Here is a 13,958-nt window from a genome sequence, read left to right on the forward strand (position 1 = left end):
AAGAGTCTTCAAAGAGAGGGAAGGAGGGAGGTGGGGAAGGGGAAAAGTCAAATCAAGGGACATTTATAAAGGACCCAGGGACAAAGCCAAAGTGGGGAGGGATTGAGGGTGGGAGGTTGGGGTGGGTGGGGCAGGGGAAAGTGGTGGCGGGAAAATGGAGACAAATGTATTTGAACAATAAAAAAAATTTTTTTAAACACGTTAAAAAAAAAGTCACAGGCCTGCTTAATACTGAAGCAGTAATTTTGTGAACCAGCACACTTTATTTGGAGGTCTCAAATTTAAACATTAGCCCATAATTACAAAACAGAGAGACAGTTCTGGAGCAATGGTATGAAATGTTCATTAATGCTGAAATAATTTTTCTAGTTACAAAGAGAAAAATCAGAGCTGCCTAATAACAAATTTAAACAAGTTTTACATAAGAGTGCAAATTTCCTCTCCTCCTAGTATGAACCCACATACCTGCTCTCTGGAGGGGACAGCCACGCAGAACAGCTTTATTGAGCAAGATGCTGAGAGCAGCTTTAACCACGGCCTGCTGTCCTTGACTAGGGTGCTTTGTAGCAGTTGTTTGCACAAGGCCAGGTTGTCTTTTCACAGAGGCTCTTGCCAATATTGCTTCTTGAACTCTGGGTGCAATGACAGCGTTCCATAGTTTACACATCCACCTTGCAACAGAAGGGTGGACACAGTGAGGACTAGGCCTCTCAGGAATTATACGCGAGTCTACTGAGTACAATTTGAAGATGATAGAAAGAGCATAAGTGTTTCTAAATATATGCTATTTTTTTCCAAGTAGTTCTGGAACAAGTGTAATTTTCCAACCCCAAAGTAGTTTGACTTTGCCTCAAAAATACAATCTATTTCAAACGAAACTGACTGTTTACATGTCTCTCTTCTTTTACTTTATAAGATCCTTGAAAGCAGAAATCAATGCTTGAGTGTGTGTTGGATTGAATGCATGAATAAAATACATGCAGATATTTCACTTAGGGTGGTAAACACACAAGGCAATATACAGATGATGAATTATAGAATTGTATACATGAAAGCTATATAATTTTATTAACCAGAGTCACCCCAATAAACTTAATAACAATTTTTTAAAGACATGGGAAGAAAAGTAAATTTACAGACAGAAGAAGTCTGGAAGAAATATTTCCTGAAAATTTGTGTTTAAATAGCTTAAACTTATTTGCCTTATTTCCTTAATAAGACACATATATTTTAATATTTCTGAAACTGGAATACATCTAAGAATTGCTGGCAAATTAAACCTTGCCCCGAGGCAAGGGCTCAGTGTCTACAGTTGGGTGGGCTGAGCCTTGCAGAGAGGGGACAGGTCAGCCAGCCTCAGGTGGACCTTTGCATTAAAAGCTGTAGCAGCGGAACTTAAGCTCAAGTCTGGAGTACCCCATACCAATGAAAATTCCTTCAAAAATTACATTTTGTTGCTGCATTAAAAAACAGTTAATGTGATTAGGGTTATAGAGGAAAACCACATCTCCCAGAAGACGAAAATTTTCAAAGCCATTACGTAGTGGCATAAGCCTTTTAAGACTATTAAAACTTACCCATGTATCAAGGATCTATCATAAACTTTTTTGTTGCTGTCTAGTAATACATAAATCAAGAAAAAAAAGAAACTACAGTAGAGTGTATAGAAAAAAATCTGGTATTCTACCATGTGAGTCAAACTTGCACAGTTACTCTAAAAGTGCTAAAGGGATAAAGATGATAAGCTTTGTTTAAAAAAAATTAGCAGTTCCTTAATATGGCTGTTGGGAGATACTTCTCTATGACACATCTGCACACTGTGTGTCAGTTTTTGTTCCGGACTATCTTTTCAAGGATGTTAGTAGAGCACACAGCTTTGAAGATGGACTCAGTGTCTCTTTCTGGAGCAGAGGGCAGGTTTGTTTCCTGACCAGGATAAGTAAAGTAATGTCTCCTTCCAGGGCAAAGGGTGAGCAGATCTGGCAGCGATCCCGTCAGAAGTCAGGGGACTCCCAAGCTTGGAGTTCTGCAGGTGTTGATGCAAAGCCAGTATCCACCTGGGTCACTGTGTATCACCCAGGGGGACGTGAGCAATTAATTCAGTATTTTATGAGAAAAGATTCATAAAAATCTTTGTTTTACCAAATAAAGCAATGGGGAACCAATGAAATGTGAAGCCCAGTCTGAAGCCGTGATGCGAGTGATGAAGTCCTTGGCCTCTGACGCAGCACCCTGAATTTGTTAGCTTGCAAATAGGGTACAAATCTCAGAGTTTCTACAGTTCTCTACAATGACTGTGTTCCTGACAGGAAAGGCCAGAATTGGATCCTAAGAATCTTGAGGCTGTGGATGTGAAAAGGCTTAACTTAATTGTAATAGTGATTTTAAAAAGGGGGTAATTATATGCATCAATGTGTTTCTGTTCTTTAGCAAGAGAATGCTGTGTATATTTTAATACAGTGATCCTCCCTCCCTACCCCCAAAATAGCTGTAATTAAATTGACAGTTTGTCTTAAAATAAAGAAGATATATTATTTGTATCCCGCTTTCCAAAATGGATTTCTTCCAAGGAGGCCAGAAATTACAGAATCAAAGCTAACAGCTAATCACAGAACCCTTACTAAGCTGGATTATGACAATCTTTTTCAACCATTCAATTTCCTCCTGATTTTCTGTTTCATTAACCATATTGTTGACACGTCTGTTCTCATAAGCTGCTGCAAAGAAAAGCATCGTAAGTACGTAAGTCTCTTTAATATAGGAGGAAGCTCTCAATTCACCAATAGAATATAAGGTTTTGATTTTAGTTAAAGGATACTTGACAAAATTTCTGATATGGGCCTGCCCAGGAGACAATGCACAGCCAGTCACACATGACTTTGATGAGAGTTTTGCTATCTAGTTCTTAGTAAAAATGGTTTCCTAAAGAGTTACCCAACAGACAAGTCATAGTTTCCCTCTGCCACTTCCGGTTGATGACAGGAGGTGGCTGTCAGCATTCTTACTCTTGAAAAACTGAAACCGGCCACAGCTCTATTTTAAAAAGGCAAATAAGGAGAAATGACACTTACTTCACTGTCACTTGGGCATGTCCTGGGACTACAGGGCAAGACAGGAAATACTTTGGCCCAAGAAGTGCTTCAGGTGTGCCCAAGCGGGCCAGGCAGGAGTTGAGCTGGCGCCAGACAGCCAGGGCCCAGTCGACTGTCTTGCACACAGGGTCGCAAGGAGAGGGCACCAGACCTCTGAACTAGAGACAGGGAGGCGGAACACCAGGGCCTGATTTAGAATAGTGCTTCTTCTCATTTAACAGTCCAAAATTAAGAACGTAAACACTTAAAACCATAAAACAAAAACGTAGGTGAATCTGATTTTATATCACTTGGGGTCACTGAAGGAAGGATAATATCTCAAGTGTTAGCATGAGATACAGACCTGTAGCTCCCTACATGAAATGAAAAGGTTTAGACACAATGGAACAATAAGCAGGCTAAGGAGAAACTCTGGATGAAGTCTTAAACATCAATTCTGGAAGAAATCATTTGTTCACATGTACATAAAGCACCTCATAGGATCTTGCAAATGGGTGCTCATAAAAGGATTTTTGAATTAATGAAATAAAAAATAACATTAAATACTTGCATATTTTGGGTGATGAGATCCACATGGCACATCTGGATCTGTGGCATGTTCACCTGTATTGATTTAACTTCCCTAGCTAAAATGGTAACTTCCTTAAAATGTACAGAGCTCTGCCGATGTAAGAAATTTTTTTAGCATTTGTTATGAGGAAAAATATTACTCAGTTATATAGAAGTCAGATATAGCAATTAATTATTTTATGAGAAAAGATTCACATAAATCTTTGCTTTACCAAGTAATTATGGTATTAAGACTGGGAACAATCTGTGAATGTAGGTATGTCCTGCATAAAAGGATACAAACTGGCCAAGTGAAAATGAAACAGTGGCTCAGTGATACTGGCAGCTCTGTTAAAATACTGTGTTACAAGAGGCTTTGGGATCTGTCATCATAACTTCCCTTCTCTTAAGAAGGGGAACAATCATATGTCTGTTACTTTCCCTGATATTCTTCCATCAAGAACAAGACTATGTATTACAATTAATGATGGCTCAATATTTATTTTATACTAATAAAAGTATATTCTAAAAAATACTAGTAGAAAGCATGGTATTGTCCTGGAAGATTCATTTATTTGTATCCTTTAAAGGAATTGAAAGAAGAAGTTGTGATCAAGTGCCAGTGGGCTTCTGAGTGTCCCTAAAGATTTGGTTCTCTTCTGTAGTTACAATATATCTGATGTTTTGCTGAAGTCATTACTTCCCCTTGAACACTTACCCCAGAAATTATTTTGTTAACCTACTTGAAGTGATTCTTGGTAAATGAAAGGTGTTACCCTTTTCTGCCCTTTCTGTTCTGCAAAGAGCACCCCACACTCGCAGTCTCAAACACAATGGAGAAGAGATGGGAGCTTGAAGCTTGGAACTGTCATTTCGAAAGAAAGTAGGAGGGATCACAATACCTGACATCAAACTATATTACAAGGCCACTGTAATCAAAACAGTCTGGTACTGGCATAAGAACAGACACATGGATCAATGGAACAGAACAGAGAGCCCAGAAATAAACCCATGTCTATATAGTCAATTAATATTCAACAAAGGGGGCAGAAGCATAAAATGGAGCAAAAATAGCCTCTTCAACAAATGGTGTTAGGAGAGCTGGACGGCTACATGCAAATATTGAAATTCTACCACCAACTGATGCCATACACAAAAATAAACTCAAGATGGATAAAAGACTTAAATATAAGTTGTGACACCATAAAAGTCCTAGAGGGGAACATAGGGAGGAAACTCACAGATGTCCCATGCAGCAATATTTCCACCAATATGTCCCTTAGAGCAAGGGACATAAAGGAAAGAATAAACAAATGGGACTTCATCAAAATAAGAAGCTTCTGTACAGCTAAAGGAAACAACAGCGAAGTGAAAAGGGAGCCAACAGTATGTGAAAATGTATTTGCCAATGATATCTCAGACAAAGGGTTTGATCTCCAAAATATATAAAGAACTCACACAACTCCACCACAGGAAGACAAACAATCCAATTAAAAAATGGGAAAAGGACCTGAACAGACACTTCTCCAAGGAGGACTACACAGGGTCCAGAGACATATGAAAGGATGCTCATCATCACTAGCCATCAGAGAAATGGAAATTAAAACCACAATGAGATACCACTTCACACCGGACAGAATGGCCATCATAAACAGATCAACAAACAACAGGTGCTGGCGAGGCTGTGGAGAAAAGGGAACCCTAGTACACTGTTGGTGGAAATGCAGACTGGTGCAGCCACTGTGGAACACAGTTTGGAATTTCCTCAAAAAGCTAAAAATGGAACAGCCTTTTGACCCAGCCATTCCATTGCTGGGATTATACCCTAAGAATCCTCAAATGCCAATTCAAAAGAACCTATGCACCCCAGTGTTTGTAACAGCAAAATTTACAATAGCCAAGTGCTGGAAACAACCTAAGTGCCCATCAGTAAATGAGTGGATCAAAAAACTATGGTACATTTATACAATGGAATATCACGCAGCAGAAAGAAAGAAAGAGCTACTATCCTTCACGGGAGCATGGATCCAACTGCAGAGCACTATGCTAAGTGAAAAAGCCAGGGGGTGAAAGACAAATACCATATGATCTCACCTATAAGTGGAACCTAACCAACAAAACAAACAAGCAAGGAAAATATAACCAGCAGCATTGATAAAAACAAAACAAAACAACAGAAACAAGAGGGAAGGAGGGAGGGGAGTAGCGGGGAAAGGAAGGGGAAGAATCAAATCAAGGAGCATGTATGAAGGGCACATGGACAGAGCCCAGGTGGGGAGGGATTGGTGGGAAGAGCAGGGGAAAGTGGTGGCGGGTAAATGGAGACAAATGCATATGAACAATAAAAATTTTTTAAAAAACCTTTTTCAAACTATGTTTACCAGTGAGTAGGAGCAGGGAGAGCAGAGGTACATTTCACCTGAAACAGTGCCACATCTAGAGAGTAAAACTAGCACCTTTCATAGATTAGGATGGCCCCTGTGCAGGAAGACACGAATTTGTGAAGCATTCCATGTTTTTCCCCTTAGGTAAACTACGGGCTTTGGGTTACTGAGGTGTTCATTCTTGGTAAAAAAGTGTACCACTCTGCTGAGTGATGTTGATAGTGAGGGAGGCCATTTATGTGTGAAGCTGTATATAAGAAATCTCTGTACCTTCCTCTTAACTGGAAACCTGAAACTGCTCCAAAATAAAATCTTTGAAGGAAAAAAAAACTGGTATCTTGTGAGTATTTAAGTGATTTTTTTACAAAATAATATTAATAATTGTGAGTTAATGGAAGTATCAGTAATTTGAAAAGCTAAAAATCTTTCATGATCTTTACCTCACCTTTTTGGCTACTGGTTGAGGTCGTACAAGGGCTATGCTTTGGTCAAAAGTATATATTTATGACCAGGCAACCAACTTTAACATTGCTTGGGTAAGAAGATTTCTCTAAGTAAATTAAGAATTCCAGATATTAATTCAAATGACTAGTGACAGGTACTGTTCACTGAATTACCAAAACCATTCCCACCCCACACTTTTCCCTTCACCTACCTCCTCTGGTCCCCACACCCACAAATGCATGCCCATTCACATTCTCTATATAGCACAACAGACACAATTTTGTTCAAGTACCTGGTAAAGAGCTTTGATCTAAGAAAGGTAGGTCTGGGATAGTCTAGACTGAAGGGTGGGCATGAAACCAGTTTTGGCTAATGGACATTACAGGAAGTCTTGTATTTCTGGGAGTTTCAGAAAGAGATGCTTTCCTCCTCAAGAAGGAAAGTGAAAAAACATCATCCCCACAGTACCCCACTTCCTGCCTTTGAATATGTTTGTGTGAGTATGTGGTGCGTGAAGTCCTGAAGACAGATGCCCTGCAATCCTGAAGGCGGAGGTCACGAGACTCCCCCAGGCCCAGCACCTGACGTCATGAGGTGCTGAACTGATGCCAGCAAAGCCTACCTTATGACATATGGTCATGGTGAGGGGAAGATGCCTCATTTTGTGAAGCAGCTACTGGTGGGGTGTTGTGTGATTTACAGCTTACAATCCTGTGCAGATCCAAATGGTTCCATTGTGCAGGGATACATTTTTAAAAAATCATGCTAAATCAAACTTTTGTTTCAAACCCACTTTGACACACAGCTACTCACTAAACTTAAGATTATTAAATTAAATAGTAAAGTAAAGATTTAGTTAGCCTTAAGTTAATTTTATTATTTGTGAGAATATTTTAATATTCAGAAAAATCACTAGAAGTTATTATTACTCTTGAAAATGTGTGAAAAGAGGTTTCTGTTCATGATGGCAGAGGAGGTAAATGTTGTACTTTCCTCCTTCCATGACCACATCAAAATTACAACTAAACTACAGAACAATAATCATTCAGAACATCTGAAGATTGGCTGAACAGAACTCCTATACCTAAAGATATACAGAAGAAGCCACATTGAGACTACTAAGAGGGGAGAAGACACAGAATGCGCTGGCCCAACACTCATATGGTGGATAAAATCTGGAGAGATATCTCAGCTGTGGAGGTCCCCCCTGGGGAGTGAGGGGTTACAGCCATAAATCAGGCTCCCCAACCCTGGGTTCTAATGTTAGGAAGGGAAGTCCTCATGACTTCTGGCTGTGAAAACCAGTGGGAATTGTGGCTGAGACAAAGGGCTGCTGGAGTCTCAGGTGTTCCTTTTAAATGGCCTATACACAGACGTACTTGCTTATAGACTCACTCGCTCTCAGCTCCAGTGCTAAGGTAGAAGCTCAGAAGGTACCAGGGACATACAAGGAGGAACTAAATTGTCTGGCTTTAGCACAAGGGTTGGAGGGGCAGAGAAAAGTTTTCCCAGAGAAAAGTGTTGGCAGAGGCCATTGTTCCTTTGCTGAGCCCTCTCCCTGCATGCCAAGGCAGGTGGCGTATCTGAGTCTCCATCAATATGGCTAACACTGTTTGGCATCCTTGGTGATTCCCAGAGACCCTACCCCACACAACTAGTAAGCCCACCTGAGTGATTTCCAGTGGCTTTTTCATATAAATGGCCTTCTTGGATCATCCTCTGATCTTTCCTAAAATGTCTCAAAGGTTCACAAACACCAGACAAGTAGCATCTAGCCTTGACATGCCTCATACCTCTCACTAAGCAATCCCCAGCCAAGTATTAGTGGTTGCTGGCCTCAGTTCACAGCTTAGCCTCTCCCAGGTACCTCCAAGCCTAGAACAAGTGACAACCATTTTTAAATCACCTCATAGCTCATACCAAGTGGCCCTGGGTAAGGGAACAAGCAGCAGCTCACCTTGGCCTGAACCAGAGCTCCTCCCAAAAGGCTCCAGAACTAATATACCAGGAAGCTAGCTATAAACCACACCAGAGCACAACCCAACCACCTCCACAAACAATACATCCAAAGGACAGACTTCGCAGACACCAGGCCCCTACTAAAGCAAATCCTGCTCTGTAGGGTCAGCTCCTGCATAACAGCACCTCCACTGTAGTCATGGCCAGTTCTCTCTACCAATCAGCCTGAGGGTCAATCCCTCCCAATGGTGTACAAACAGCAATCAAGGCTCAACAACAACAGTAGGAAACACACAACCCACACTAGGAACACACCTGGAGCTCTGATGACCAGCGTAACTATGCTGCTGGGCCCCACAGGACACCTACTACATAAGACCACTCTACCAAGACTAAGGGATATGGCAGTTCTACCCAATTCATAGAAACAAACAAAGGGAGGCAGCAAAAATGAGGAGACAACTAAACATGTCCCAAATGAATGAACATAATAAAACTAAAAAAGAACTTAACAAATGGAGATAAGCAATCTACTAGATACAGAGTTCAAAATACTGGTTATAAGGATGCTCAATGACTAACTGAGAATGTCAACAAAGAGATAGGAAACAAACATGGACATAGAAAACATAAAAAGTAATCAGACATGAAGAATATAATAACTGAACTGAAGAATACATTAGAGGTAATAAGCAGTAGATTAGATGAAGCAGAGAATTAAATCACCAATTTGGAAGAGAATATAGCAGAAAAAACTCAATCAGAGCAGCAAAAAAGCAAACAGAATCTTAAAAAATGAAGATAGTTTAAAGGGCCTCTAAGGCAACTTCAAACATAACAACATTCACATTACAGGGGTATCAGAAGGTGAAAAGAGAGGCAAGGGATTAAAAACCTACTTGAAAAGATGATGGAAAACTTCCCTAACCTGGTGAAGGAAACACAAACCCAGGAATTACAGAGTCCCAAACATGATGAACCCATAGAGGCCCACACCAAGACATATCATAACTAAAATGCTAAAGTTTAAAGACAAAGAAACAATCTTAAAGGCAGCAAGAGAAAAGCAGTTGGTTATCTACAAGGGAGCTTTCATGAGAGGTAGCTGATATCTCAACAGAAGCTTTGCAGGCCAGAGGTATTGATATGAAATATTCAAAGTGATGAATAGCAAGTACTTATAACCAAGATCACTCTATCCAGCAAAGCTATCATTTAGAATTGAAGGACAGATAAAGGGCTTCCCAGACAAGAAAATGCTAAAGGAGTTCATTACTACCAAACTAGTAATGTAAGAAATGTTAAAGGGACTCTTTAAGAAAAAAAAAAAAAGATAAAAAATATGAATCAAATGGCAATAACTAAATATCAACAATTACATTAAATGAAAATGGATTAACTGCTTCTATCAAAAGATGTATGGGGGTTGAATGGATACCAAAACAAGACCCTTATATATGTTGCTTACAAGAGACTCATTTCAGATTGGAAAACACACATAGACAGAAAGTAAAGAGATGGAAAAAGGTATTTCATGAAAATGGCAACAAACAAAAAAGCTGGGGTAGCAATACTTATTATACCAGACAAAACAGACTTTAAAATGAAGGCCATAATAAGAGACAAAAGGCCTAGCAATTCCATTTCTGGGTGTTTTTCCAGAAAAATCCAAAACACTAGTTAGAAAAGACATATGCATCCATATAGTCATTGCAGCACTATTTATAATAGCCAAGCTATGGATGCAAACTAGGAGTCCATCAATGGATAAATGCATAAAGAAGAAATGGTGTATATGTATAATGTAATATAACATAGCCATAAAGAAGAATCAAATTTTGCCATCTACAACTTTGATGGACTTAGAGGATATTATGCTAAGTGAAATAAGTCAGACATAGATAGACAGATGCCATATTACTTCACTTATATGTAGAGTCTAAAAAACAAAATGCACAAATAAGCATAATTGAAATAGACTCATGGATGAAGAGAACATTTTGATGGTTTCCAGATGAGAGATGGTGGGAGATAAATAAGAAAGAGGAAGGAATTAATAAGTACAAATTGGTAGTTACAAAATAGTCACTGTGATGTAAATTACAGCATAGGGAATATAGTTAATAATATTGTAGTAACTTTGCATGGTGCCAGGTGGGGCCATTTGTTGGCGTAATCAATTTCTAAGTTTTGTAAGTGTCTCTGTTGTACACCTGAAATTAATATATTATTGTGTCAACTGTAATTGAAAAATAAAAAAAATTTAAAAAAGAAAATATGCCAAAAGATAGAGAGTTCTAATTTTTCATGTGACCTTTTAATATTACTATAGCCAGTTTAACAGTCATATATTAAAAGTAGCTTTGAGTGGGTGGATAATGTTCTGAAGATCCCATGGTAGCATTGGCTTCTCCTTAAGAACAGTGATTAATTTTCCAGTCTAGTCTTCTACAGCATCTAGAACTTGGTTAGTTTATAATGGTAAAATCAATTTGCTTTTAGATAACTTAATATGGTCCAGAAACTGTTACTGATTTTATATGCATTATCTTATTTAATCCTTGAATGCAAATATTGCACTAGCTCCAGGCCACAGTGTAAGGAAATGGTAGAACTAAACCCAGGTTTCCTGACACCAAATTCCCTCTCCTGAAAAATAGGCTGCAGCTCTGGGCTGCTTACCTTATTCACAACTTTCCTTCTTAAGGACCTCTGCAGCAGGCCCTGCATGGGCTCACTGTCCCACCGCAGCTGCACCCAGCGGAAATGCTGCTGCACCAGCAAGTCGGAGCCCTGGAGACAGGCCTTGGCAATGGTACCCATCAGAAAGCAGTTCTCATGAAAGTAGTAACATTCTGACGTTCCATTTCCTAAAATGAGCCATGTTATGGGACAAATGTAAATTAAAATAAGCCAAAGAAAGAAGAACATGAAATATATAGCATGTACAGAAAGTAGGGGACAGAAAGTAGAATGACCTCACAGGCGCTTGCTTCTCAGCATGGTCTTGTCTCACCATAACCATTACCTTTTTGAAAAGTACAGGGGCTTTCCATGCTGCGATTTTCCAGAGGTGCCAAGAAGTCCCCCAATAACTCAGACAATGAAGATTTTTCCAAATTCTCTAAGATGATGATGATTTTCTTATTACTAGGAGACTGTTTCACTGGGATCAGACAAGCTGTGGTCAGAAATGAAATTCAGTGATTTGAGCTTTTACAACAATCGGTATGAATTGGCAAAAACTACAAAGTCTGAAGATATTAAGCATTAGTGAAGATATGACATAATAAGAATGCTGCTGAATTGTTGAGGGAATATAGGACTCTGGCAGTTTGGCACTATTTAATACAGTTGAAGATACACACACACACAACCACCCAATACTAGTTTCACGACAGATCCCATATAGAATGAACCCAACTGTCCACCAACAATGGAATGGATAAATAAATAGAAATATATTCATGCAATGGATATGAAAGTGAACAAATAACCTGAAACAACACCACAAACGATTACCACGATATATTAAGGAACAAAATGCAAAAAGATATATACAATATGATTTCTTTATGTTAAGTTCAAATACAGGCAACACTACATATATAATTTAAGGATTAATACATAGGTAGTAAAACTATAAAGAAAAGCAAAGAAAAAGATTATCACAAAAGACAGGTTAATGGTTACTTGCAGAAGGAAGTGTTTGTGAACCGAAACAGGGGCCTGTGGGCACATTTTGGAAGCTGGGAATATTCTATTCCTTGGTCTGATCAGTGGTTAAATGGTTATTTTATTTTAAATTATTCATTGATCTGCAAATGTGTAGGTAGCATGTATTTTACAGGTGTACATTTCACAAAAGGTCACAACTCCTTATATTGCCTTTAAATTGCACATATATAATAAAATATTCATAAAATTAGGGAGACAGGAATGCAGAGAGATGATCAGAACTTTCCTTTCACTTTATAGGTCTCAGAAAGGTTACTGTGATGTGACAAAGGTTTCAGAACAGTGGCAACAGAGGACTAAACTCTCTAGGACTTCTGAGTCTTCTTTTAGCAGGCTTCCCATTAAAGATAGGGAGACTGTACTGAATAGCAACTTCAAATAAGAGGGAAAGTACATGGGAGATTATTATATGTAGGAAACAAATGAGTCAGTGGACAAAACATACGTGAGACAGTGCCTCACACCTACCAAGCACTCAAATGTTAATCATATTGTAGTTAAAATGAATATAGTTATTTTACTTCCTATATACCAATGAAGAAAAAAATTAAAGTCACTTTTTAATTGTTTAGAGGAATCTAATAGCCCCCAGTCTTAGACAAATTAACCTTGAAAAAAAGATCAGTTTAAAATACTTGAGTAATTTTGTCAAATATTCCACTTTTCACAAATTCTCCTAGTAATGTATTATACTCCCTTCCTCCTTGTTACTATAGACACAATGCATTTTCACTTTTGAAAGAACTCCTTGAACATTGTAAATGAATTTCTTTTAAGACTGAAATAGCTTTTCTGGATGCTATGAAGCCTTAAAAATCAGAAGACTAGAAACACTAACACCCACCTCTCAATTTAGTTGTATTTGTGTGGGCTGTTACACTAGTGTCTGGTCTGCGTTGTATCCCTTCCAACAAAGTTATTAAGTAAAAAGTGTTAAAATACTATGAGTCTCTGTGTTCAAATGCTCTCTCATGAATAACTGAATATGGAAGTATGATAAATCTAGTTTGTTAAAACAACAATGATAAACTAACAAACCTGTAATAAAAAATAGACCAGGTTGGACAGTTTATGTACCTGCTTTCCTGTAACTAAGCACTAAAGGTTTCCAGTTTTCTTTGATTTGTGTTAAGTGTCTGGCTAGTTTCCAGGGCCCTAAAACTTCTGTATCCAACCAGAATCTCTCTGTAGGAACATCTAACTGCATTTCAATGAATGTTTACCCAGTGCCCCTTCCAGGGCTGCATGGTACAATCACCGGGGACCCATCTCCTAGAGGCTCAGGTTTAATCGGTCTGTGCTGGGCCTGAGCACTGTGTGCAGCCAGGGGTGAGAACTGCGGCTATGATCACAACCCAACCACAAATGGAAAGCGGAAGACCCAGAATGTCATGTTGCGAAGGAGCAACTACCGGCTCTGGGAATCACTGGACTTCTTTAAGGAAGGATATAAACAAAATTTGACTCTTGGTTTGAGATCTCACTTTGATGTCAAGAACTGACTGGAGAGGAAAGAAACAGGAGAACACACCCCTAAGGCTTTTATTGCTGAAGTGAAGGCAGGAGGCAATGGGAACCTCATTGAGGGCCAAGGCAGAGAATGTAAAGGTGTCTTGAGAGCCAGTCAGTAAGCCTTGGTAGTGGCTATCTTGAGAGAGGGGTGGAGAGGAAATCTGACACTGGAGTTTCCACCTGAGAAGAGGTTGCGCAGGCAATGGAGGCGAGGCATATGAGCAAGAGTGTACTTGGGGGTGAGGGTGGGGTGCAGGGTGCTAGTTTATACTGCAGGCTT

At 39.1% G+C, this 13,958-nt stretch overlaps 1 protein-coding gene across 1 annotated transcript in view; it reads right to left on the reverse strand.

The window, feature by feature from the left end:
• CTTNBP2 (cortactin binding protein 2) overlaps positions 1-13,958 on the reverse strand; it is a 170,286-nt gene that overhangs the window by 18,273 nt on the left and 138,055 nt on the right. Inside the window, exons 15-18 of the mRNA XM_054564250.1 lie at positions 11,457-11,609; positions 11,111-11,298; positions 3,072-3,250; positions 466-671 (exon numbers count right to left, since the gene is read on the reverse strand). Coding sequence (XP_054420225.1) covers positions 466-671; positions 3,072-3,250; positions 11,111-11,298; positions 11,457-11,609 — 726 coding nt within the window. The remainder of the gene's footprint in view (positions 1-465; positions 672-3,071; positions 3,251-11,110; positions 11,299-11,456; positions 11,610-13,958) is intronic.

The sequence above is a fragment of the Pteronotus mesoamericanus genome, unplaced genomic scaffold (genome assembly GCF_021234165.1).
Source record: "Pteronotus mesoamericanus isolate MK-2021 breed Mesoamerican mustached bat unplaced genomic scaffold, CSHL_Meso_final scaffold_85, whole genome shotgun sequence".
In the NCBI taxonomy this organism is placed as follows: domain Eukaryota; kingdom Metazoa; phylum Chordata; class Mammalia; order Chiroptera; family Mormoopidae; genus Pteronotus; species Pteronotus mesoamericanus.